Source organism: Fundulus heteroclitus, chromosome 6, assembly GCF_011125445.2.
Source record: "Fundulus heteroclitus isolate FHET01 chromosome 6, MU-UCD_Fhet_4.1, whole genome shotgun sequence".
Classification (NCBI taxonomy): Eukaryota; Metazoa; Chordata; class Actinopteri; order Cyprinodontiformes; family Fundulidae; genus Fundulus; species Fundulus heteroclitus.
This window is the reverse complement of record NC_046366.1, coordinates 13,345,534-13,368,692: the sequence shown is the minus strand read 5'-3', so window position 1 is coordinate 13,368,692 and position 23,159 is coordinate 13,345,534. Positions and strand designations below refer to the sequence as shown.

Genomic DNA, 23,159 nt, shown 5'->3' with positions numbered 1-23,159 from the left:
GGCTTGCTCGCCGCCTGGTGTGACCCCACCCCTGGTAAATACAGGGTTGGAGGTTTCCTCTGTGGATAAAAATACACCAGCGCTTTTGCAATGAGAGAGAAAGACAGAGGCAGATGGGAGGAAAAAAAACAAATTCTTCTTTCTTGCGCACCCATTGTGCTCAGGGAGCTGAAGATATACACTCTGCCACATCAAAAAGAGTATTTTTACAGATTTGAAATGTGCAAAATTATTGTAAGCAACAGAAAAAGCTGAGAGAGAATCAGAAAGGTTATCTTTAACCAGTAAACAAAATGTTGTGAATGGCACATTTCTGTGTTCTGCGATGTCAGTGGCAATCAACCTTTTTCCGGCTTCCCCTGTTTTTGTCCCTCCTGAACCACCGTACCTCTCTCAGTGTGACATCAGCATGCTGCTGTTAGAGTTAGCTTCAAGCTGACAGAGTCCCAAAACTTCAACAGGTAGATTCTCACTGATAGGCCGGACTCCGGAAACCTGCAGAGATCCAGCAATAACCTCCTGGTATCGTGAAGGATCCATCTGTTAAGAGAAACAAAATGCTGAACTGAGCAGGAAATTACTCTCTGACTGACTTCCTTGTTTGAACTAAAAGCAGATCTCTTATCATGGCTCCAGCGAACCCAGGCTGGTGAGTAATAACTGGATAATGATCACATTAATGTCTAGAAGGCTACACAAGGAGTTGATTTATTTGTACTTTTTTTTTCACACCCATGAGCTACAAACAAGAAGAGATTTTTGCTTTGAGCATGTACTTTGTAGTTGATCTCATATGTGTTCCCCTGTTTCTTTAAAGAAACAAGCGTACCCAGGAAACCGTGCGGCTCTCCTCGACAAGGCAACGCTTTAAAGTTCTGAAGAAAACACGTTTGGAGAGTCAAATGTGATCCCATTGACCTCTTTTCTCTGCCCGAAACCGGTTGGCACCTAAACCTCAGAATGAATCACACAGAACTGGAAAATCAAGAGACGGGACTGAGGGCGGTCTTTGACATCCTGGTAAAGGCACCTTCAGAGCGACTGCTCAGCCTGACCATCCAGCTGGGTCAGTCTCCTGAAGACACCATCATACACGCTTTGTGTCTGATCGTCCTCCAGAGAGAGGCCGATGCCCTCAGGAAGCTGCAGATGCTGGAGGACAACCCCCTCGCCAACCATCTGGCCGAAAAGTGGCACTCGGGCGGAGGCAGCGTAGACGAATTTGCTGCTCATTGTGGCAAATTTGAGGCCAAGACGGGAGAATCTCTGTCATCTCTGGCTCGGGTTTTCAAGGTGTTGTCTGAACAAAGGTTGTGCAATCCGCTTCTAAGGGACCTGGCGTACCAGAGAGCCCTTTCCAGCGGAAGCTACTGTGGCTATCAGGGATATGATCAGTTTAGAGAGGAGGCCAAAGCTGTATGTGGGCCCCAGTTTGCAGATTGTATGGGCACCTCCTTTGATCTCAAATCAGAGTCTTCCCTCGATCCAGCGAGAACCATGGATGGAGGAAGTGCAACTTTAAAGCTGGCCGTGTCTCGGGACGAGTCTGCAAACGTTCACAGCCTCCCCAGCCTTCTGCTAGAGAGCACGTCTGAGCCTTCGTACCCCACGCATCTCGAGATAAGTCTTCCTCCAACGGTTTCTTTCAAAGAGGATGGAGCAGCTGCAGGAACGTCAGGAAACCCAACGCTATCCCCTGCCATCCATCTCATTAGTGGAAGCGAAAAAGAAAATGCCCCAGCACAACTTCAGTCAACAGAGCCTCAGCTCAGATCGGCTGGAGCTTCTCTGTTTGGAGCAGAAAGGGATATTAAGACGGACGAAGCATCAACGAAGCGTGGGTTTCAGAGTAAAGAGGGTGCAACCAAACCAAACGCACCCAACACCGAGACTAAATCCCCCCTACCGTCTGCGACACACATCATTCTGCCCAGCATTCCTGGTCTAAAAAGCCCACATGAGAGCAAAGGAGCTGAAGAAGAGGAGGAAGAGGAAGAGGAGGAAATGTTTTATGCATTTGTAATCCTGCATGCTCCAGAAGATTCGGACGTGGCGGACATCATGAGGGAAAAGCTCGAGGCGGTCATCGGTACCACGGGGGCGACGTTCTCGGACGACTTCGCCGTCCCGGGAAAGAGCACTCTGAAGTGCGTGGAGGACGCTGTCAACAACTCCGCCTTCACCTTCCTGCTGCTCACGCGCAACTTCAACTCACGCATGGTGGAGATGAAGACCAACATGGCCCTCATCAACTCCATCAACAACGAGCACAAGTTCAACACGGTCATCCCCCTGCTGCCTCTGGACAACCGCATGCCCACACAGAGCATCCCCGTCGCCCTGCAGACGTTGGTGCCGCTGGAGGAGAGGAGAAACTTTGAGAAAAAACTCCAAAAGGTTTTCAATAGAGCCAAGATTGACAAACAGAGAAGGATCTGGACCGAGGAGCAGAGCCTGAGGAGACTGAAACGCTTGAGGTTGCGGGAAAACGAGAGGCTAAAGCTTCACATGGAGCAGCACCTTGTTCTTGGAGGCAGCATGCCACCGGGGGAGGACGGTGGGGATCCAAGGTCTTGGTGGCCGGCTCAGTCCAACATACACATTGAAAATGCCAACTATGTTATGATCGGGAATGACTCTACAATGACTGTGGGCGTAGGGGGGAGTGCAGACAAAGATGGTCTGCGTTAAAGAAAGATGTGTAGAGAGAAAGATGTTGTCTGAACACTAAGGATTTAAAATTGTTCTACTGAACTTAAACTTGCATACAACAAGACCCAAAAAGGGTAAAATCGGCAGTTCTATTTACCACATGAATGTTAGGACACGTTTTTTCTCAAAGCAACCTTTGATCTTTAAATATAGGAAAAGACTGCCACCTACTGACTGAAAGTGGACGTACAGTCTCAGATCCATCCTAGCTGTAGGAACTCTGTTTGGACACCAGGGGGCTCTGCTGTTTAACTTTTCTCATTGCCTCTCACAGAGCGAGGTACACGGATAACTTCCTTCTGTTTTAGGCAGATAAAATGTTGTTGACCAATTAAATGTTTGCTAAATTACAGCCTGAGGAAGTTTGGTTTGTTGTGTGACAAGAAAAGGCAACAGGCTGACACATGTATCACTAGAAAACACCTAATATCCAGTCATTTGTTTGGTAGAAAATATTTCCAGTTTTCAGGTGCAGCCAAACAGCAATGATGCAATAAATATTTGACACATTTTCTAATGAAAACTGTTTGCTGACATCAGCAGGAACATTACAAAGCAGCAATCTGAATATCATACCCTACTAAAAATTGTGTCTCTATCTTTATATATGCCTTAACCAGAAATCCCAGTTGAGATCATACATCTGCTTTACCAAGGAGACCTTAAGAGTCCCACAAAAGAAAGTAATCTGGGACAGGAAATATAATCAATATAATCAGACTGGTCAATTAAATGGAGGATTGATGATATTTTCCATGATTTATTTCAAGCATGGCGTCCAGACTCAGATAGCTGAGGTCAGTGTTCCTGTGGTGAATATATGCCCGGGGGGGGGGATCTCCATCTGACTGACCAACATATGTCCAGTTGCCTTTAACCCTGTGAAAAGGAAGAAAAAGTGACAAGCTGGTATTTACTTTTAATAGTTTTTATTGGAAATGATTGTTGCTGAAACAAGACCTGATGAGATTTAAGATTTGGCAGATTACATTTTATTATCAACTTGCAAAATACCGAAAATCTGCGTGACCTGAGTGCTGTTGTTTATGAATGCACGACTTGTCAGCAAAAAAAAAAAAACTAAATTAAAATCTGTCTTAGTATCAAAGCATGGTGGTGGTAACCTGATGGTGGCTCCTGGTAGCACCAGTGGACAGAATGGTAAGAACTGACCTAAGCAGAAGCAAAATGATCAGAACGCGTAGAAGATTATGATCAGATGACACGAATGCGGTTGGATTTTTTTGACAAACTCTGAGTAAAATTGTAAATCTGATTTTGTAAAATGTGTATTCACTTTGTTGTTTCAGTTAGTGGGTGTACATTTGAGAGAAACAAAGTCATTTAAAATAACAGAAAAGGTGGAAAATAGAAATTGGTGAACAAACTGAAACATTTCTGTTTCCCCCAATATGATTGATATATCCTCTAAACCTCATTTATCCATCACTGCTTACATTTTTCAGCACATTGTGAGCTACAGTGCTTTTGCAGGGGGTTGTACTTGAGTGCTGTTGTGGAAGAATGCTGCACTCCTAAATAATACACGTCTCTTTTGCAGTCCACGTTTCTCCTCTCAGTTTGACAACTTTTACCTGACCAGCTCTATGCGCTGCATCATTTTAGAGCAACAAACTGACCAATCAGAGCATCCTGGGCCTCTGCAGGAGCTTTAATGAGACAGGAGAATGTTTCTTTGGTGAATGCTTCTCCGCATCTCCCTCCGTGACCTGTCTGCTGTCCTCCTTTGTCTTCATGGTGCTGTTTTGTTCTAACAAACTTCTGAGGCTTTTGCAGAGCATTTGGATTTATAAAAGAGAGGAAAAGTCACAGAGAAGGAATCTATTTAAATGGCTGACTTTTGGAGATAATTGGATTTTATTTAGGGTCTTTACATCAAAGGGGATTTTTGTTTTTCTTTTAATTTCACGACAATGTGCCACTTTGTTTTTGTCTGTCAACAAAAAAAAAATAAAAAATCCCTCAAAACTGAAATTTGGGGCTCAGGTGCGACAGAAATGTGATATAGTGCATGGGGTGTGAGTATATTTGGAAGGCTTGAGGCTATAATAATTTTAGAAGTTTGGACATTTTAAAGCATATAATGCTTATCTTGTGAATTAACTCATCATGGTGCCACTTCAGTGAAAAAGAAACAAGATTGCTGATCAATTTTGAGAATATGTAAGAAATTAGATGCATTTGTGGTGAGGGATATTATGTCACTTGCATTATAATAAAATGTGAATTTCTCTCTTTACTGTAGCGTGATTTTAATTCTGTTCAATTTTTTTTTACTGGATTTTAAAAGAAAACAGATCTAATCCATATACGGTTTGGTTTAATTCGTTTAACATACAACCCAATCATACAACCATGTTCAGATCAAGATTGAAAAGAAATTAAACGAGCGTCTAACTGTAAGTAGTGAATACTGTGATATTCCTTTAAATCTCCCCGATCGCTGCGTTACAAGCCCGTTCTTTGGGCCTTTCTCACGTATTTCGCTGTGGAAACATCTGGGTTTGAGTCAGCAGCCGCTAGTTTGTATTACACTGTGACGATCCTGTCAGGATTGTAAAGGCTGGGTGGGTGGATCGCGCCTGCGCAGTGCGCCTCGTCCGCTGATCAGTGCGGCAGGAAAAGCGCAGAGGGTGGAGGGGGGAAGAAGAAAAAAAAAGGAGAGGAGATGAAAACAGTTAGGAAAGGGGAGGAAAAAGAACAGGGACTCCAACAACTGGTTTGTTTTCTGAGCGTGTTGAAGCAGGGATCATGTAGGTTTTGCTCCTGAGTGAGACGCACAGATTTTCCGTCATGTCGTGAAACCCGAGGATTAAAAAAAAAAAAAAAATGTCCGGGGATCTTTTTCAGGAATCTTGCCACTAAACTGCGCGGGTGCTGTCACGATTTAAGGCTGGAGGAGGTAAAACTGAACACGAGGAGCCACCATAATGCTCATATGAGCCCAACTTAAAGTTCCCCCCCCCTTTTTGTTTTTTGGTATTTTTTATAATTAGCAGAAAGGGTTTTTTTTTTTTTTTTTTTTTTACTGCATTGAATTCCTCTGGACGGGATGTCATCCGCATTCAGGAGGAGCTCCTCCGGCTGACCGAGCCTCCAGCCGCTGAGGGACACCGACGCACAGACGGACGATGGGAGACGCCGCGCCAGAGGACAGAGGGATGAGACGCACCTTCATCGTCCCTGCCATCAAGAGCTTCGACCACTACGACTTCACCAGGGCCAAGATCTCCTGCAGCCTGACGTGGCTGGTGGCCAAGGCGTTCGGCTCGGGTAGGTGGCGCCTCCTCGGCGCGTTTCATTCAGAGGAGTGAGGGGGGGAAACTGGAGATAATCAGGGAACATGTGTGGTAGATGCGGCGTGCTGGTGCGACTGTTTTGTAAACAGCATCGCGCAATCAGGCTCTCACTGTGACAGACAAAGGCGCAAAACAAGCATTCTGCCCGACTACTATAGCGGCTTTTTGGGGATAAAGTGGAGTCCAGACACGCAGCACTACCAGAAGCGTTTTATTTGGAGTTGGGTATTAAAAGGGTTATTTTAGGCAGGCGTGTCTCCCTATAAGTTGGTCCATGCTCATCCTGTCAGGGTTATTGGTTTAACCTTGTTACCTGCCGCTAATTGTGTCCTGTGTCAGGCCAAACCGCCTGGGTACAGCTTATTGGTTGGGTATTCCTGCATTCATTCGTTCGTTTGTGTATTTTGTTGGAGTTTAATACACCAATTAGTGCGTATTTGTGCTCTGGCGTTGTTTGCATATATACAAATCTGGACGGCGTTGTGTGCATTTTGTGTTCAGCTCCCACTGATTCATCACTTTTCACCCTGATTTCAGCCGCAAGCCTATGGACGCATGTCCGTTCCAGCTTTGCCCCCCTTTTCTGTGGCAAAATAGCTCAGGTTCTGTCAGATCGGGCAAAGAACGTTTGCGAACATCATATCACAGGTGTGTCACAAATTAAATTTTGGTCTGGCCTTTGACTAGGCCACTGTAACATATTGAAGCTCTGATTGCATGTTTTAGAGTAGTTGTCCTCCCCCAGTCTGCAGCAGCCTCCATTAGGTTCTCTTCCTGTATTCACCTCCATGCGTCTTTCCACCAGTGCTGACAAACTTGATTTTGTTGCAGAATATTTTTCATGTTGGCCAAAAAATAAAAACAATCTGGTCTCATTTGACCAGTGCTCCTTTTTCCAAGTGTTTGTCACGTCCCCAACATTGCAAACTAGAAATATGGCTACACATGTGGCTTCTTATGGCTTTGCTCTAGTGTGGACTGTCTTCCTGCAACCTTTCCATGAAGGCAGATTTGTGGAGCTCACAAATGTTTTTCTGTTAACAGATTCTCCGTTCTCAGTCACAACGACCTCCTTAGTTGCTTCTCTGATTGCTGCAGTTCTTACCCAGCCTGTGAGTTTAGATGGACATCCATGCCTTCATAGTTTTGCAGTCGTGCCATACTCTCTCGTTATTTGGATGACGGATTAAACAGCTGTGAGATGTTTCATGCTTGGGACCTATCCCTGTTTTTTTTTTCTTCTCCACAACGTTCTCCCTGACCCGTCTGCTGTGTTCCTTGGTCTTTGTGATGCTGTTTGTTCACTAATGTCCTCTAATAACCCTGTGAGGCCTTCACAGAGCAGCTTACATTTATAATGAAATTAAAATACTCACAACTTGATACTTTTAATGAGAGGAGCCTTTGGAAAGCAGTTGGATTTAGAGGTATTTAGTCACAGATTTTTTTTTAAAACCATATAGGCTTTTTCTTTCTAATTGACAATTATGCACTACTTTGTGTTGGTCTGTTTCATAAAATCCTTACAATACAGTGAAGTTTGTGGCTTTAATAAAAGCTCCCTTTTTGCAAGGCATTGTGCTAGAACGCGACATCTGCCACAAACCTGTTGCTGTGCCATTTAGTTTAGCCTGTAAAACGGCCTAACATATGATTCAAACACTTAAAACTTCATGTATTATCGGCAAGATTTGCTGCTATATCTAAAAATCTGGAACAAATATCAGAACAAAGATGTCTGAGGAGTCTCTTTGGGTCTGAAATCATTTGTGGAGCTGCTGCTCAAGAGTGTAATAGCTTTTAAAAGGGGACATCGCATGCAAAATCCACTTTTATAGCATTTAAATGCATTTTGTTCTGTACTTTGAGTCTTCAAAGTACTTTTTGGAACAATTATGTTACAGTATTTGCTGCGGAGCTGCTAAACAAGGTCATGTACTTCGCGCCTACCAATTTATCAAATCCGCCATTATTTCTCTCAGCAATTCTCTAGGTACAAGTGGTCAAGTGAACATTTTTGGATGTTGGGTGTATTAGCCCTCACAATTCCTTGTACAATATATTGCAAATTTATCGGCATTGCAATATCAAAGATCGCAATGTGCATATCGCAAGGAACTGCCTGCGGTGCAATAACTGTTAGCTGGTTATTTAACCACCCTGGCTCTCAGTGCCCCTAATATGTTTGGGGAAATGTGTTGTTTAATGCAACGTAAAAAGTTTGAGAAGGTAAAATGGTGGTAAATTTGATAAGGAACTACAGCTAAATAGTTTAATTACCAAAACATCACAAATCAGAGGCAACCTTTTTGTTAAAACCTTGTTTTTGAGATGGAAATGATGAATGTTTTGATCCTAAAACAGAAAGACATCAACACTTTAATTTCTCTTTATTTATCACAACCTATATTGTTGTTGCAACAATTACCAAGTTTATCACATATTGCAACTTTTTCTAATATTGTGCAACCCTATAACACAATTCCCCAGCATACTACAAAATTGGCCAAACGGAGCACATTGGACCACCATGCGACCTGGAGTGCTGCCTTTTAGATTTAAAGGGACAGCACCAAAACGAGTTGCTCTCAGACACCCTTCACAACAGGGACAGCAATCGGGAATGTGGAGGCAAATTAACGAGGAATTCAGACCAAAGCATTGCAGTTCCACTTTACATAAACAACTGAATGATTTCAATGTGAAAAGGAAGAACTGAAAAGCATGGAATGTCTCCTTTAAATGAATACCGTGTGATTTTATTTAATTTTAGATATTATTAAATGTCCAGCCTCCAGTATTAAGAGGCTGCTGGACTCAGTCCAGCCTGTCTCGTCCAGGCCAAAGTTAAATGTTTGCAAGCGGTACAACATGGTTAGCGTGTCCTACTGCTGCTCTGTTCTTGCTGTTTTTTGTTTTGTTTTTGTTTTTTTTCCTCAGTCTTCTGATGACACACTTTCAACTCCTAGCACCGCCGAGAACTGTGGCCCAATTCATGAGCAGTCCTCAGAGCCCCGTTTGGCCTAGATAGACCCGGCGAGCTGCAGCTAGAATCTGCCAGCAACCGGATGCAACAGTTTTCCCACTGGCTCAGGAGCTTCAGAGGGGTGAATTTTCACATGCACCCGGTTTTTGCCTGGGCTAGCTAGCGCACTCAAGAGCTGCAGGACATTTTAAGGCTAAGGTTGGATGTTTATTTATAGTTAGAAGAGAGTAGGAGAAGGGTTGCAAAACAGGTGACTTCCCGAAAGAAGAAATGGATGCAAAACTCCAAAACTAACAGTGTGGAATAAGTGGAAATCTCCAAAAGTTAGGTTGCAGTACATCCATTCCCTATTTTGTCTTTTAAAAAATGAAAGTGTTTTTACTGGAATAACTGCTTAAATGTAACACCAAGTTTTTGTTTTGCGGTGCTTGTCACAAGTCTGTTTTTTATTATTATTTGCAGATTTCTGAGCAGTCACCGGGAATCAAATCTGCGGCCTTTAAATTAAATATGATGCTGAAAAATTACATTTGACACTCTCCCGGAGAGTCTGTTTTCAAATTGAAATGGATAGGTCAAGATTTTATTTAACCGCTGTCGTGAGCGCTCGGCAGACACTCGTTTAGCCTGTCGCTGGCTTGTTAGTCAGTAGTCTGACTTATCTTATTCATGTTCAGGTCCTTCCGCAGCATCAGAAACAATACTGACTCTGGCAGTTTAGGACATGATGGAGATGAAACCCTGCCACCCTCCCTGCAGGTCATTAACACCAACCTTTATCACCTGTAATGCCACTAAATGTGCTCATGTCACCAGAGAGTTTGAGTCCACTGCAGAGATCTTTCCGGGGCTCACTGTCATTAATAATTCGTTCTTTATGTTACTATAGAAAGAAGTGGTATTTAAAGATCTTTATCTCTGTTTTTTTTCTTTTACTTTGAAGTCTTCACTTCCTCTTGTTGGGATCTGGATGTCTGTTCTGGTCATTTAGGTTACTTCAGCTAAAGCCAGCTGGCACTGAACCCGCAGCTAAACCAGCACGGGTTTGAAAAATGGGTTGGAAAATGACAATTTTGTAGATGGCTGACAATGGGGAAACAGATTTGGAGAAAATAAAAGGATGTAAAGAAAATACAGTGTGAACAACGGTACAGTAAATAAAAAAAACTGTCTCAAAACACATGCGGGCCCAACTGAGACAGGTGTTTTTTGTGCTCAAGTACTAATGATTTTACAACTATTTAAATATATGATATTTAAAGGTCATCCAAACTTGGCCGTCTTTTAGAAAAACATAACATAAAGCACACATCCACCGGCTCAAACTTCCCATGTCCGTTATCGTGAAACTCGATAGCGAAGCCACCCCCATCTAGTTTAGTATTGCTCGTCTTTGTAACACCGTCTCCGGTGACGGCATTTCTGTGTGTAATCGAGCTTATGATTTAGCTTTACACATTGCTTTGTGCATTATTGATCGTAATGGAGGTAAGTTCCATTACGTCAGGAAATGAGATTATTGTTTAAGTTACAGACCAAGCAGTTGAGTTGTTTTAGTTTTGTTGTATTTTTGTTCACACATTTAAATACACCTTCTTGAGAGGAAGGGGGACTGGCCATCCATTCTGTGTAAAGTAAATGTAGATATTAATGTCAGTTTGTTTTCTTAAATTTCTAGTTGTTTAATTTCTTCATGTAGTAAAACACTTTTTAAGTTAAAAGCACTTACCTCTTCCTGGCAAATCATTTGGAAGGAGGGTAGAGCTTTAAGAAATTATGTTTATTAGGTATGTTAACTAAGTATTTTTTGATAGAATTTAGATTTGTTTAGTTGAAATGATTCATATTTATGTAAATATTTATTGTTCCCTTTACTGAGTCCTTCCAGCAAGACACTCAGGGTACACTGCTATAAAAGGCTAGACGGAGAGGTCGTTGGTGCAAGTTCTTAAATAAAGCCACCTCAGATGTAACTTATTGTCCTGCCTTTAAACTCAACTTTGAGGCTCTGCCAGCCAAACGCTGACATTGATATAATGCCCTGCACAGTGGTACATTTTGATGATAAAAGGGATATATGTGTTGACCAAAGACTTTTTCATATGTATAACGAGTCATATGGTGGAAATCAGCATTTTTGTTTGACCAGATTCCATTTTATGAGGTGAAAACCACGTTTGGCACATTTGGCTTAATGGTGCCGAAATCACATGCCCTGCCTGAGACCGTGCTCATTAAAACCTTTGTGGAACAAGTATGCTTAAGCTGATTTAATCAAAATTTGCTGCAGTTCTAGTGAAGATGGGGATCTATAGGTTTTCAGAAGGGTTTTCATGGTCTTTTGTAATGTTTATTTAGGAAAAAATGTGGGTGAGGCTCAAGAGTGTTGGATTTTTTTTCTTTGTTTAATCACCAACAAATCAGGCACAATAACAGTTGCAGTAGTGGTTCCAGTGAAAAAATATTCTTTTATATTACACAGGTAACAAACGTTTGCATTTATACTTAAACGTTTTGGAGCTGTACTTGATTTAAATCAGGTATATAATTTCAGGTGAAAATTGCTCCAAAAACCCTTAAAGTTTAAATTCATTTCTTTACCTTGATAAACAAAAAACTTCATGAAACATCATTTTAAAAGAATACCCATGGTTTTGTTCAAAGTAACTTCCCGTACGTCTTATCATATGGTGAAATATGCCAGTATTATAGTCAAAGTTAGGCTTTAGGATTATGTGCAAATAACCCTTTCCACCGTCTCTTTCGCATTCAGCTTCTTGTTGTATTTTTGTGTATTTTATATTTCATCGAACCATCTGGGCCGCTGTAAATGTCTAATGCTAACAGAAATTGTAACCTTTGATTTTGCGATTTTTCTCAGTCTTTTTTTTAACGATCTTGCGCCAGACGAAGGTATGAGCACTAGTGTATTGGGTTAATTTGTTGCAGAGGTTAAGCTTCAATCTGTGCCAGCGACGGTCAGAAAACTAAGATCACGGTCAGCTGTTTTCAGAATAGCGTCCCAGAGTAGATGGAGTGATTTCCGCCACAGCCTCTTGGTGTTTTTAACACAGCTCTGCCTGAGGGCCTGAAGGTCACAGCCTTTTAGTAACAGTCATAAGCCTTATTAAATCTGCTGGGGGGAGTGTGTGGATCCTTTTAATAATATCTGAAGTAAAAGATCCCAGTCATATTAAGCAATGCAGTTTACAGTTTTTGTCACTTTTTCAACTCTTTCATGTGCTGCTTTCATTTAAGTGAAAAAAAAAAAAACATATTTTCACAAACGTAAAAAAAAAGAATAGTTTTGATATTTCTCTTGGAGGAGACCCGAGTTTGAAGCTGTAAGTAATGTTAAGTAAACATTTAGAAGTAGTTAGAGAAACGTTACAGGTGTTTTAAAGGAGTTAGCTAATAAGTCGTCAGGTTCCTGTCGGTGTTCTCCTTATAAGGCCTTTCTGCTTAAACAATCTGTAATAGTGGGTTTGGATGGTGTTTATCTCCCAGGGATCTGGGTCATTTAACCTAAAACTAACTTTTTATCTCATTGTTTGCATTTTCTTTTTTTTTGAAAAAACAAATAGCGGTAAGTCAGCAGAGATAAGCACGGTGGACCATTAGCTTTTTCCCAGGGGTCTCCAGAGGAGCGGTCTTCTCCGTGCCTGGACTTCCCGTGGCAGCTACTTCCTGTCTGTTTCCTCTTTGATGGCCAACACAAAGCACTCGACGTACGGGGCAGAGTTTTGATGAACTTTAACAAAAGTCGGGCTTGCTGCGTTTCTGTGTTTCGCTGCTGTTCTTTGGCTTTGAAGCAATTTCTCTTGTACTCTTCGAGAAGCGGCAGCTACGCGAACAGACAGCTGCCGTGACTGTTTGTACAGTTGTTGAGCATTTCAATAAAACGTCATCTTAAATCAAAGTCACTTTGGTGAACAAATCATCATGCTTGTCTGAGTATAGCTTTGGCAGTTGACACTCCTAATTTGTAGACACGGTTACAGGTCGGCCCAGTTAAAGGGTTAAGATGCAGGTTCTTATTATAAAGAGGTCTAACATCTGCGTGTTGCTTTAAATATCTCCTTTCATCACCCAGTGTGGCTGCGTGGGGAGGCTGCTCTAACCGCAGCTTCTGGAAAACGGCACAGGACTGATCGCGAGCCGACTGGATGTTATATTTGTTTTTCCAAACTGAGCATTACATATTGGTTTTCTGAAGCCGTTTGGTCAAGCGTTCGCTCTGCTCCGAGCTTGTTTTGAAGGGGAAATGTTCCTTTTGAGCTGGATTCCTTCGCCGCTCTTTGTTATCCTCGCAGTGGTTCAGAGACAGGCAGAGAGGAAATGACCCCCGCACACCAGGGATACACACTCATACAGGAGCATAAGTGTGTCACCACACACTCACACGTAGACATTCCTACACAGGAGCGCTGTCTGAAAGTGGCACTAATGGGGAGAGAAGCGAAGGCTTACAGGAGGCTATTTATGAGTAGTATCGCTGAACTTTGAGTCACATCTTGTGGTTAAAAACAACACGATGTCACGAAGAAAGACAAAAATAAAGAACCCAAAGAGTACCGAGTCTCTTGGTGGGGGTGTGGTTGTAAGGCCTATGCTCTGGAGACCACCAACATGCGACTGACTCAGTTAACATTTTTACAAAAAGTAAGTCCCCATAAGCTGTTTTGCGTTTACATTTTGATACCGACAGACAAAGTAGACACCTAAATCTACTCTCGCTTAAAGCCATGCCTTGTATAGTCATGGAAACACAAACGAATGTGAGTTAATGTTCATCCATGTTCATGTTTTCTATTCAGACTGGCCGGATGAAGTATTTTAAGCAGGGCAAACTGTGGCAGGTTGATATTTGTGATGAGGCTCACCGCCCAGGGTGGCATGGCCTTTGGGGTGGCATGAGCCTGCTCAAAATTGGAAAAAAAAAAAGTTAGCCATCAGTTGTGACCTGAGTAAGTTTTCTATTACTTTTTTGGATGTCCAATCAGCGGGGGGAGGGAGCCCGCTGTGTTCTTCACAGTGACAGCGCTGTTACACCTTGTTGACGCCTGAGGACATCTTGCAGCAGAAACATCTGTCAGAAGGAGGTGTGATCTGTTGTTTCAGCTGTTTGTGAACATCCCCACTTTTTATTTTCACTTTGCCTGTTCGGCATGCGTGGCTCTCGCCAAACAGGAAAAACAGTTGAAAAGTGGTTGAACGTAAACGCAAAGGGAATATTTTTCACAAAATGTTGCCTAAACTTAAAGAAACTCCTAAAAGCAACACTTATAACATCAAACTGTATAGCTGGGGTTGTATTAAGAATGCAATTTCCCTTTAGATTCTTCTTCTCCTGCCAATTGTTAAATACAGACAGATTTTATCATGCAGTAACATCTACTGTTCTGACTGTGATGAGCATAATGCACCTCGAGTGAACTACAAAAGAGTCTTTTAGGGCAAGGCACATCTGAGGCATCAGATGCACCTTAGTTGCAAGACACTGTTAGAGCCTGTTTAATTCAGGAGCAGCAATTCTGATACGTTTCCAAGGCTGGAGTCCAGTATCGTGTCGGTCTTGGGGCAATTCAGCCCGACTCTTCTAATGTGTGTTAGAGGCAACTTAAGGGTGGCGTTACTGATGCGACTTGCCTATTATGTCATAATTGGCTGAGGACCTCTGGCGTAAAGGTCTACCATAGCCACACACGGGGAATTACTGATGACACTGAAGTCGATGTGCCATTTACTGCTTCTGGTGTTCTATTTCAATGTTTTTGTTTTAAAGGAATCTAGACTATATTTGATGATCAGTAGTTCAACATCTAAAAGGCTTAGACTTGTCAAAATGGAACAAGAATAATCTACACTGAACAGAGAAAAAGACGCATATTCCGATTCATGGAAACTTCGTCTTATTTCTAAAAACTAACCAAAGAAATGTACATGCCTTTTTTTTTAATTTTAATTACCTTGGATTGATAACATTGATGCTCACATATCATATGCCTTGGAAACAGATTCCTGCCTACAACCTTATAGGAGCAAGAAGCGTAATTTCATTATTTTATATGGAAAGAACTAAAAAAAAAATAGTTTTGAGAAGAACTAAAAGTATGTTTTTAGACGGACTATGGTTAAACTACACACACCATCTGTTTGTGTTGTTCTCCAATCTCTTGTTTACAGCTGCGCATGTACGTGCACGTGAACAGCTGCCACTCAGGGCTTACCCACTCCCTGCCCATAAAATGCCACTGCCAGGCACAAAATTGTGGAGAGCACACCCGTCACATTCAAAACCTTCTCTTGCTAACAGAATTATAAAGTTACTTAAAGTTACTTACTTCTTCAATAGACATGTTCCTCTGAAAGGAGATGCTGTTTTGCTGTGTTTTTATACTTTGCAAATAGGCTCATACAAACCGAAGTGTGAAAAGGGGGAATCGGTGACAAGTGCTAGAGTGAGTTAGAGAGAGGCGTGGCTTGATACGTCTTGTTTTGGTCTACAGACAGTGCTCAAGCTCAACCTAGTGGTGAAATATCACTTACTGCTCCTTTTAAGTAGATGGATAAGTAGGTTGAGATAAATGCTGCAAAATATAGAAGGTGTGGTTTGTAGTCTTTTTTTAACTCCTTTTCTCCTTTAACCTCCTCTCTGGGTTTAGATGCCGTTCCAGAGGAGCTGGCCGAGCCCTTCTACAGGGACCAATACAACCAGGAACACCTGAAGCCTCCGGTCGCCTGCCTGCTTCAGTCCGCAGAGCTGTACTGCCGTGCAGGAAGCCTGATCCTCCGCAGCGATGCTGTCAAACCTTTACTGGGACACAACGCCGTCATTCAGGCCCTGGCCCAGAAGGGGCTGTACGTCACAGACCAGGACAGGCTGGTCACTGAGCGAGACCTGACCAGCACACCCATACACATGGTGAGTGGAGATCTATTCAGGGACAAAGTAGGTTTGAAACACAATACTGAGTAAAATATATGGGTTTGATTTAGACGTAGGTATGATTCGCAACGTGGAGGTGTAAAAACTGGAAGCAGTCATGATATTATGGGTAAAGGAACCCAAATACATGGCCACAGGAGAAAGATTTAACCACCAAACAAAGGTTTACTTAAAGGTTTACACATAGACTAAAAGGCAGAATTAAGAACATAAAAGCTGACATCAAACAAACGGAGACAAATAAGGATGAAAACCATGAATTATCTGCACAAGAGTATTGTATTTTAGTAAATGTCCTTGCTAAGAAAAATTACAGCGCAATGACAAGAAAATTATCAAATGGCAACATGATGATGTAAAATAGGCGCGGCAGGTTTGAGATTGTTATGATTTGATCCAATTTACTATGACAATGCCACTGTCTTGTGGCATTTCTACAAAAATGTAAATTGTGTAACTAGATCTAATTTCTTTATTTTAAAAACAGAAATGAAAAACTTATCCCGCTTCTGCTAAAATTATTTAAAATATACTTTTTTTATGTTGCTGGCAGACAATTTAAATGAATTAGAATATGCGTTCCAATGAGGCTCGTTTGTTAGATTAAAGTACCGTTTGAAAATAACATTTAAGCAGGTATCAAACATACTTTTCATTAAGCCTCCATTCCTGGATTATAAATGTGTTTTTTGTTGCTGATTCTGATCTTAAATGTAGTGTTGGGCTGTGTTGGGTGCGGTTGATAGCACTGTTGCCTTGTAGCAAGAACATCCTGGGTTCAAATGTTGTCCCAGGGTTTTTCTGCATGGAGTTGGCATGTTCTCCCTGTACATAAGTGGTTTCTCTCTGGCTTCCTCCCACAGTCCAAAAACATGACTGTTAGGTTGACCGGTCTCTCTAAATTACCCTTAGGTTTGAGTGTGCATGGGTTTGTTTGTCCTGCGTTTCTGTGTTGCCCTGTGATGGACTGGCAACCTGTCTAGGGTTTACCCCGCCTATCGCCCAATGACTGCTGGAGATGGATGGATGTATAAATGCCGTGTTTTCATTGGCTTTAAATGGAAAATCACAACAATTCCCAGATAAATAACATTTATTCATTAATTAGATTTTTATACAGACCCGATACATTTGTGGTATTCAAGTGCTTAATGCACCCCAGTCAGCTGTGGTTCGTGTTAAAAATGAGCTTTCCCCTCCACTGTCGCTTCATACTTGCCCATATATATATGTGGGGTTGCTGCAAAGTCAGTAACTTGATGCAGCTGACTACGTTTACTTAAACAGAAAGCTTTTTTTTTTACCAATTTTAACGAGGAGCTGAGCTTGAATGCATTGTGTGATAACTTGGATAATTTTGGAATGTCTGTAACCGACTTTGAGTTAGTGCTGGACAATATATCGCAAATGTGTAATAGTTGCAATATCGTGTGTGCAATTAACCTTGCCTGCAAGAGGAATTTTCGCGGTAATTGTGCGTTCACAAACGCACGTTTAATTACATTTTATATATATATATAGCGCCATTTCACAACACATGTAATCTCAAAGCACTTTGCAAAGTCAAATTCAATCAAATCAGACAGATTGGTCAAAAAGTTTCTTATCTAAGGAAACCCAGCAGATTGCATCGAGTCTTGACGAGCAGCATTCCCTCCTCCTGAAAGAGCGTAGAGCCACAGGGACAGTCGTCTGCACTGTGGATGGCTTTGCAGCAATCCCTCGTACTGAGCATGCATGAAGTGACAGTGTAGAGGGAAACCTCCAGCAGAACCAGGCTCAGTGTAAACGGTCATCTGCCTCGACCGACTGGGGTTACAGAAGACAGAGAGCAGAGACAAAAAAAAGCACAGAAGCACACATTGATCCAGGAGTTCTTTCTATGTTATGTGGTTATTGCAGATGATCTGCCTCCCTGGATAATGTCACAGCTAACAGAACGCCAGACTAGGTGTACCTACTATGAAGAGAAAAAGCACAAAGGGAACAAAAAGTTAAAAGTTGAAATAACAACAAGCAATGCAAATTGGGGAACAGTAGGAGAACTCAGCAGAGTGAGTAAAAATAGACCCTGATGTCCTGCAACAGCCTAGCGATACAAGAATCCATCTTGTACCAGTACTGCTCTGACTTCAACTGTTTGTGTCTGAACCCAAAAATGGTTTGGGCCAATCACGTAGCAGTATTACGGTTTAAGGCAGGACATGCCAGCTGTAATGAAAGCAGCGCAGGAGGACGCACGTGTAGCTGCTGCTATCATATCTGTTTTATCAGAATCCACGATTTCTTCTTTGAAAGAACAACAGCCTTGACCAGCTTACCTTGTTGTACTTTCTCATGATGTCAGCTGCTTACGTCTTAATTTGATACCGTGATTGGCTAAGACCAACCTTTGGTAGGCTGGCACTAGGTGTCGCTTCACCCAATCAGCTCAGAGAGTTCTGCTGACTGTTCCTCCGTTCCCCAAACTGATTCAAATGGAGCAGTCCCAGATTGACGTGCAACACGTAGAGTGCTACATGTTATCAATCTGGCTGGCCAGGTTAGTGTGCAATATCAATATTGCAAATAAATATTTAGAATGCAATAACTGTTGTTTAATATATTAGTGTTGTAAACTTTAATTTTACATACTAATGTAATATTTAACCACTTGGAGTCTCAAAGCAGCAGATGATCCCACCGAACACAAAAGGACATTGGCGAAAAAATGCTAAAGTTCAAGGAGTGTAGGAAGCACAGATGAGAAAGAGAAAAAGAAGATGATAGACATATATATATCACACCTGATATAACCTTTGCAGCATTTACCAACAATATTTCCATAACAAGATTTTATAGTATTGCACAGCTCTAATTTGAATCTTTTGTGTGTGTTTGTGTGTGGATTGTTGCCATTTAAATAAACTGAATCAAAGTTCAAAATAATATACAGGTTTGACAGGCTGAAATTACTGGGTTGATTTGTAAGCAGTTTTAAAGAAGCATCCCTTTAATCAGTTAATATTAGTTTCCTTACCATAGCTGGAAACATTTTCAAAAAGCTCAATTTCGTTGGTTTGTAAGAAAAAAGTTTAAGCAGCCCTCTTTCAGCCAGCTTACCAGCAGTGTACAGTGACAGGTGTGCAGAACTTTCTCTGGGTTCTTATTAAAAGGACTTTAAGCAGGCAGAAAGGTATGTTGGAAAATTTTATAATTTTGAAATCATAACATTATAAAACCATTAAACACCTTGATAACTGAAGGAATAGTAATGAGACATCAGCATCACCACTAGACCCATCACATATGCTATAGATTTTAGATTTTTGATCTCATAATCAGTTGTTGGTTAAAATGTTAGCTGATTTGTCTTTTAGATCTTTAATTGCTTTAAAGTTACTGTTCACTTGACTGTGGGTTTGCCTCGTAAGTAAGCCTGTTTCATGATACAGTAGAATGCTTGTATAGTACTTACGATAAAGCCCAAAAGTATTCATACCACTTGCAGATTTAAAGTAATCTTTTCAGGAAAAAGAAAACATTTTTCATGTTGTGTATCATCAAAGGGCACAGGAAAAACATGTCTCATCTCAGACAACAAAAACATATTTTTTAGCAGCAAATGAGAGCAAATCCCTGAACAACTGACTTCATTTAAGGAGAGTTATTTCTGCTTTGTTGGTGGGAGCTGCATCATATGAGTTTTGAATATTGCTATGAGAATGAATATTGGTTGCAGTTAGCCCACATTTCCCTTATTTTTCTCCTTTTTTTGTTAAGATGTTCACACCATGGCATCTTAGCCATTCATTTTCCCTATCTATCCCTATTTAAATGGCCGTTTGTATCTGCACTCAAACATAATCATCTTATCTTACGCAGTGAATGTTAGTAGAGGTCAAAAGGAATGAATCCGACGTGTTATGGCCACATGACGGGGCCACGCATGGCTGGAGCCGGGGCGCTTCTGCTCATGCCTAGAGGCGTCTGCAATGCAGTGCACTCTGTCCTTCTCCCTCACTGCCCTCACACTCTACGGCTGCCGTTAACTTCACTGTTTAGCTTATTTCTCCCGCTTTCAAACACATTTTCTTTCCCAAATGCTGATTAAACACACACACACATATGCACCCTGTCTTTGCCACATGCGCTCTATTATTTCTGTATTTAAGTAGATCAGCACTCCTGCTCTCATTTTTTTGTTTCTGCAGATAATTTAATTTAAAGTTAGCTGGTTGAGGACACTTTTACATTGAGGTTTTGGTTTGATTCATTGCATCGCCTGTTGATCGAGAACGCCACAGAAAGGGGAGCGAGGGGTGAGGATTTGTCCGTTCACACCTCCTGCGTTGTGCGTTTTCAGTGTCTTGGTGATCGCATTTAGTAGATGGATGACGCCTAATTGTGGTCCTCTCTCGAACGTATTGATCTTCTTTTGTGTAAGCCCGTTTGCTAATCTCTCCAGGCCTCTGGTTATTAAAAGAAGTTAAAAAAGTGTGTTCCTGTGGAGTCAGCAGAAACCTTTCAGTGACGCTGAAGGGGAGGCTTTTCTGTTCGGGTTATGGTGTATCTGCAGAGAAAATGATGACCTCATGGGTTTTCCAAATACAGTGCGCCAGAGGAATAACTCATGTCGAGGAGGAGGAGGAGGAGGCGGAGGAGTACGCCATTCTGTCGGAGGCTGAATGAATAAGGAGGAAGAGGGGGAGTTTAGGGGCAGCCATTTGGGTGTGATCCAGGAGGAAGCAGGAAAGTAAGGCGGGAGATGGGGAGGAAAGGGTGAAGACGGTGGAAGATGGTTGTAACTGGGGAGAGGGAGAAGAGCTGTGAAACATTGGGAGGAAGAGAAAATGAGTGGAACAGACACGCTATTAACGTAGCCATCTGGAAGGAGGTGAGGGGAGGGAAAAAGGAGGAGGAGGAGTCTGGAACTAGATGAGGAAGGCGCGATGTGCACTACTGCAGCAGTGTGGAGGGTGGGGTCTCACACTGAGTCAAAGTGTGCACAAATGGATACCCTCCGTCTCTCTCTCTCTCTCTCGCAAACACACACACACGCGCACACACATCTCTCATGAGCTGTCGGACCTCCAATAGCGTGCACAAGATATCCCAAGTTCCCTTATGTCATTTCTCGTTTCTGGTAGAAATTTCTATGTCCTTTGCATGTTTTTTTAGGGTATGAAAAAGTGATGGATGAAGCAGAGTGGGATGGGAAACTGAAAGCCTGCAGAGCGGTGTGTGCATCATCAGTAATGCTTCACCTTCATTTGGTGAATGACAGAGAAGCAGACGTGTGGGAAGGGACGGAGCAGATGCACCGGTGTGAAGTTGTGCAATAAAACCACTTGGTGACTCTGACCCACCCATAATGGGCACTTTTTCGGGGGTTTTTTGTGGAAGACTTAGCTGCTTTGATTGTGTTTGTTCAGGTGCATTTTGCATCCCTATTGACGCCTTTGATCAAGGACACACACACATACACTCCCTGGGAGCCGTGGAGCAGCGGTGGATGAATACTGATACGCCTCCTATGGGGCGTGCATGAGCATGCTGCAGCTTTGTACCATTCGTGTGACCACTGTCTGCCATTTCCATGGCCTTATAAGGTGCCACTGTCACTGTGAGGCTTTTAGACTTACTACACACACACACACACACACACACACAGCATAAAGGTCTTTGTGAAGGCATAATAGGCAGCACATGGCTTTTAAATCCATGCTGGAGAGTCAACAGTGGTGTCTTTAGAGAGGGTTTAAAGCAGAATTAAGTTATAGAACAAGTATCCCAAGCTTTGCACATCTCACAGAGTACTGTTCAGTCTATCATCCAAACATGGAAAGAGTAAGACGCAACAGCAAACCTAACAAGACACGACCCTCTGTCTAAGCTGACCTGCCAGGGAAGACGAGCATTGATCAGAGAAGCAGCCAAGAGGTCCGTGGTAACTCTGGAGGAGATGCTGTGATTCATTGCTCAGTAGCTCTTTTAAATCAAAATCCAGATGAAACACGTTTAGATATGTTGTTGTAACATGACGCATTATGGAAAGGTTCAAGGGATGTGATTCATTTTTGCAAGGCGCTGCAAGTAGTTCCAGCTTCTGTCTGACCTTTTATTTTTTTTTCTTCTTCTTCATCCTGATCTCTCACCTAGTCCACAATCCTGGCTATAGAACAGCACATCCACATAGCAGTGCAGTCCAATGGTACATTTCAAACTCTGAAAGATATTAACACAAAGAATCGTTAACCTCACTGAGACTGGTGGTCTCATTTACAAGAGAGACCTGTAACATGGACATCAGTAACATAAATAAAACACAATAACCATAAAACATTACATTGGAATTTAAAAAGGGAACAGAGTTAAAAACAAACCTTGAAAACAGGGTTGAAACGATATTTCCATTTTCTTTCAAATTTGCTCATTATGTCCCAGAGGGATCTAACTTGACTATTTCAGTTCTTGTTGCAGTTTATTTCAGGAAGATGGAGCAGAATAGAAGAAGTCATTTTTCCACAAATTCTGTGCAACCTGAAGAGACACTGAAAGAAATGAAGTCCTGGGAGCGCAAGCTGTGACTGTAATGTCTTTGTGACATCTTAAAAGTGTAGGAAGTGAGGCAGCAGGCCAAGAATGGATTTGTGAATGTAAGGATACCAGTGTAGAAACCTGTGGGTAGATAATAATGTCCAGTTTATCAGTGAGTACAAGGTACAATGGTGTGTGTGAGGTTTAGATTTTGTTATAAATCACAAGGCTCCATGATGAGCAACATCCAACATATGCGAAGAGCTGGCTGGGGCATTTATGTAAAAAAAAAAAAAAAATCACAATAGTTCAGCAGAAGGTTGCAGACACAAGATGTTTATAAGCCCAAAAGAGAAACGTGCAATATTTCTAAAATTGGAATCCATCCTAGTTTTAGCCTCTTTTTTTTTAATGTGGTCAACATAATTGAAGGACAGGTTTTTATTAATGGCATTGGCAAGGTATTTATAATTTTATACAAACTCTACAGCTTCTTCATTTATAAACCTAATATGCAAGATAGTTTGTAGCATTTGTTTGTTTGTTTGTTTGCAAACAATATGGCCTTTTGCTTTGTCAGGATTAGGAACACATTGGAGTTCAAACAGATCAAACAGACTTTGCATGGTAATAGATTGTGTCATCAGCATATAAATGCATACTGGCCTCACTA

The 23,159-nt window shown here is 41.9% G+C and overlaps 2 protein-coding genes across 5 annotated transcripts in view; both read left to right on the top strand.

Moving 5' to 3' along the window:
* Positions 1-414: 414 nt before the first annotated feature.
* ticam1 (toll-like receptor adaptor molecule 1) lies at positions 415-3,064 on the top strand. The gene is made up of 2 exons (XM_012858917.3): positions 415-649; positions 818-3,064. The coding sequence occupies exon 2, from the start codon at positions 961-963 to the stop codon at positions 2,689-2,691; it is 1,731 nt and encodes a 576-aa protein (XP_012714371.2). The 5' UTR covers positions 415-649; positions 818-960; the 3' UTR covers positions 2,692-3,064.
* Positions 3,065-5,332: 2,268 nt separating this feature from the next.
* Positions 5,333-23,159, top strand: part of camsap2b (calmodulin regulated spectrin-associated protein family, member 2b) — a 49,234-nt gene continuing 31,407 nt past the window's right edge. For all 4 annotated transcript variants that reach the window (XM_036138087.1, XM_036138084.1, XM_036138085.1 and 1 more), the window contains exons 1-2: positions 5,333-6,006; positions 15,684-15,943. In XM_036138087.1, the coding sequence (XP_035993980.1) occupies positions 5,865-6,006; positions 15,684-15,943 (402 nt within the window). In that variant the 5' untranslated portion in view covers positions 5,333-5,864. The remainder of the gene's footprint in view (positions 6,007-15,683; positions 15,944-23,159) is intronic.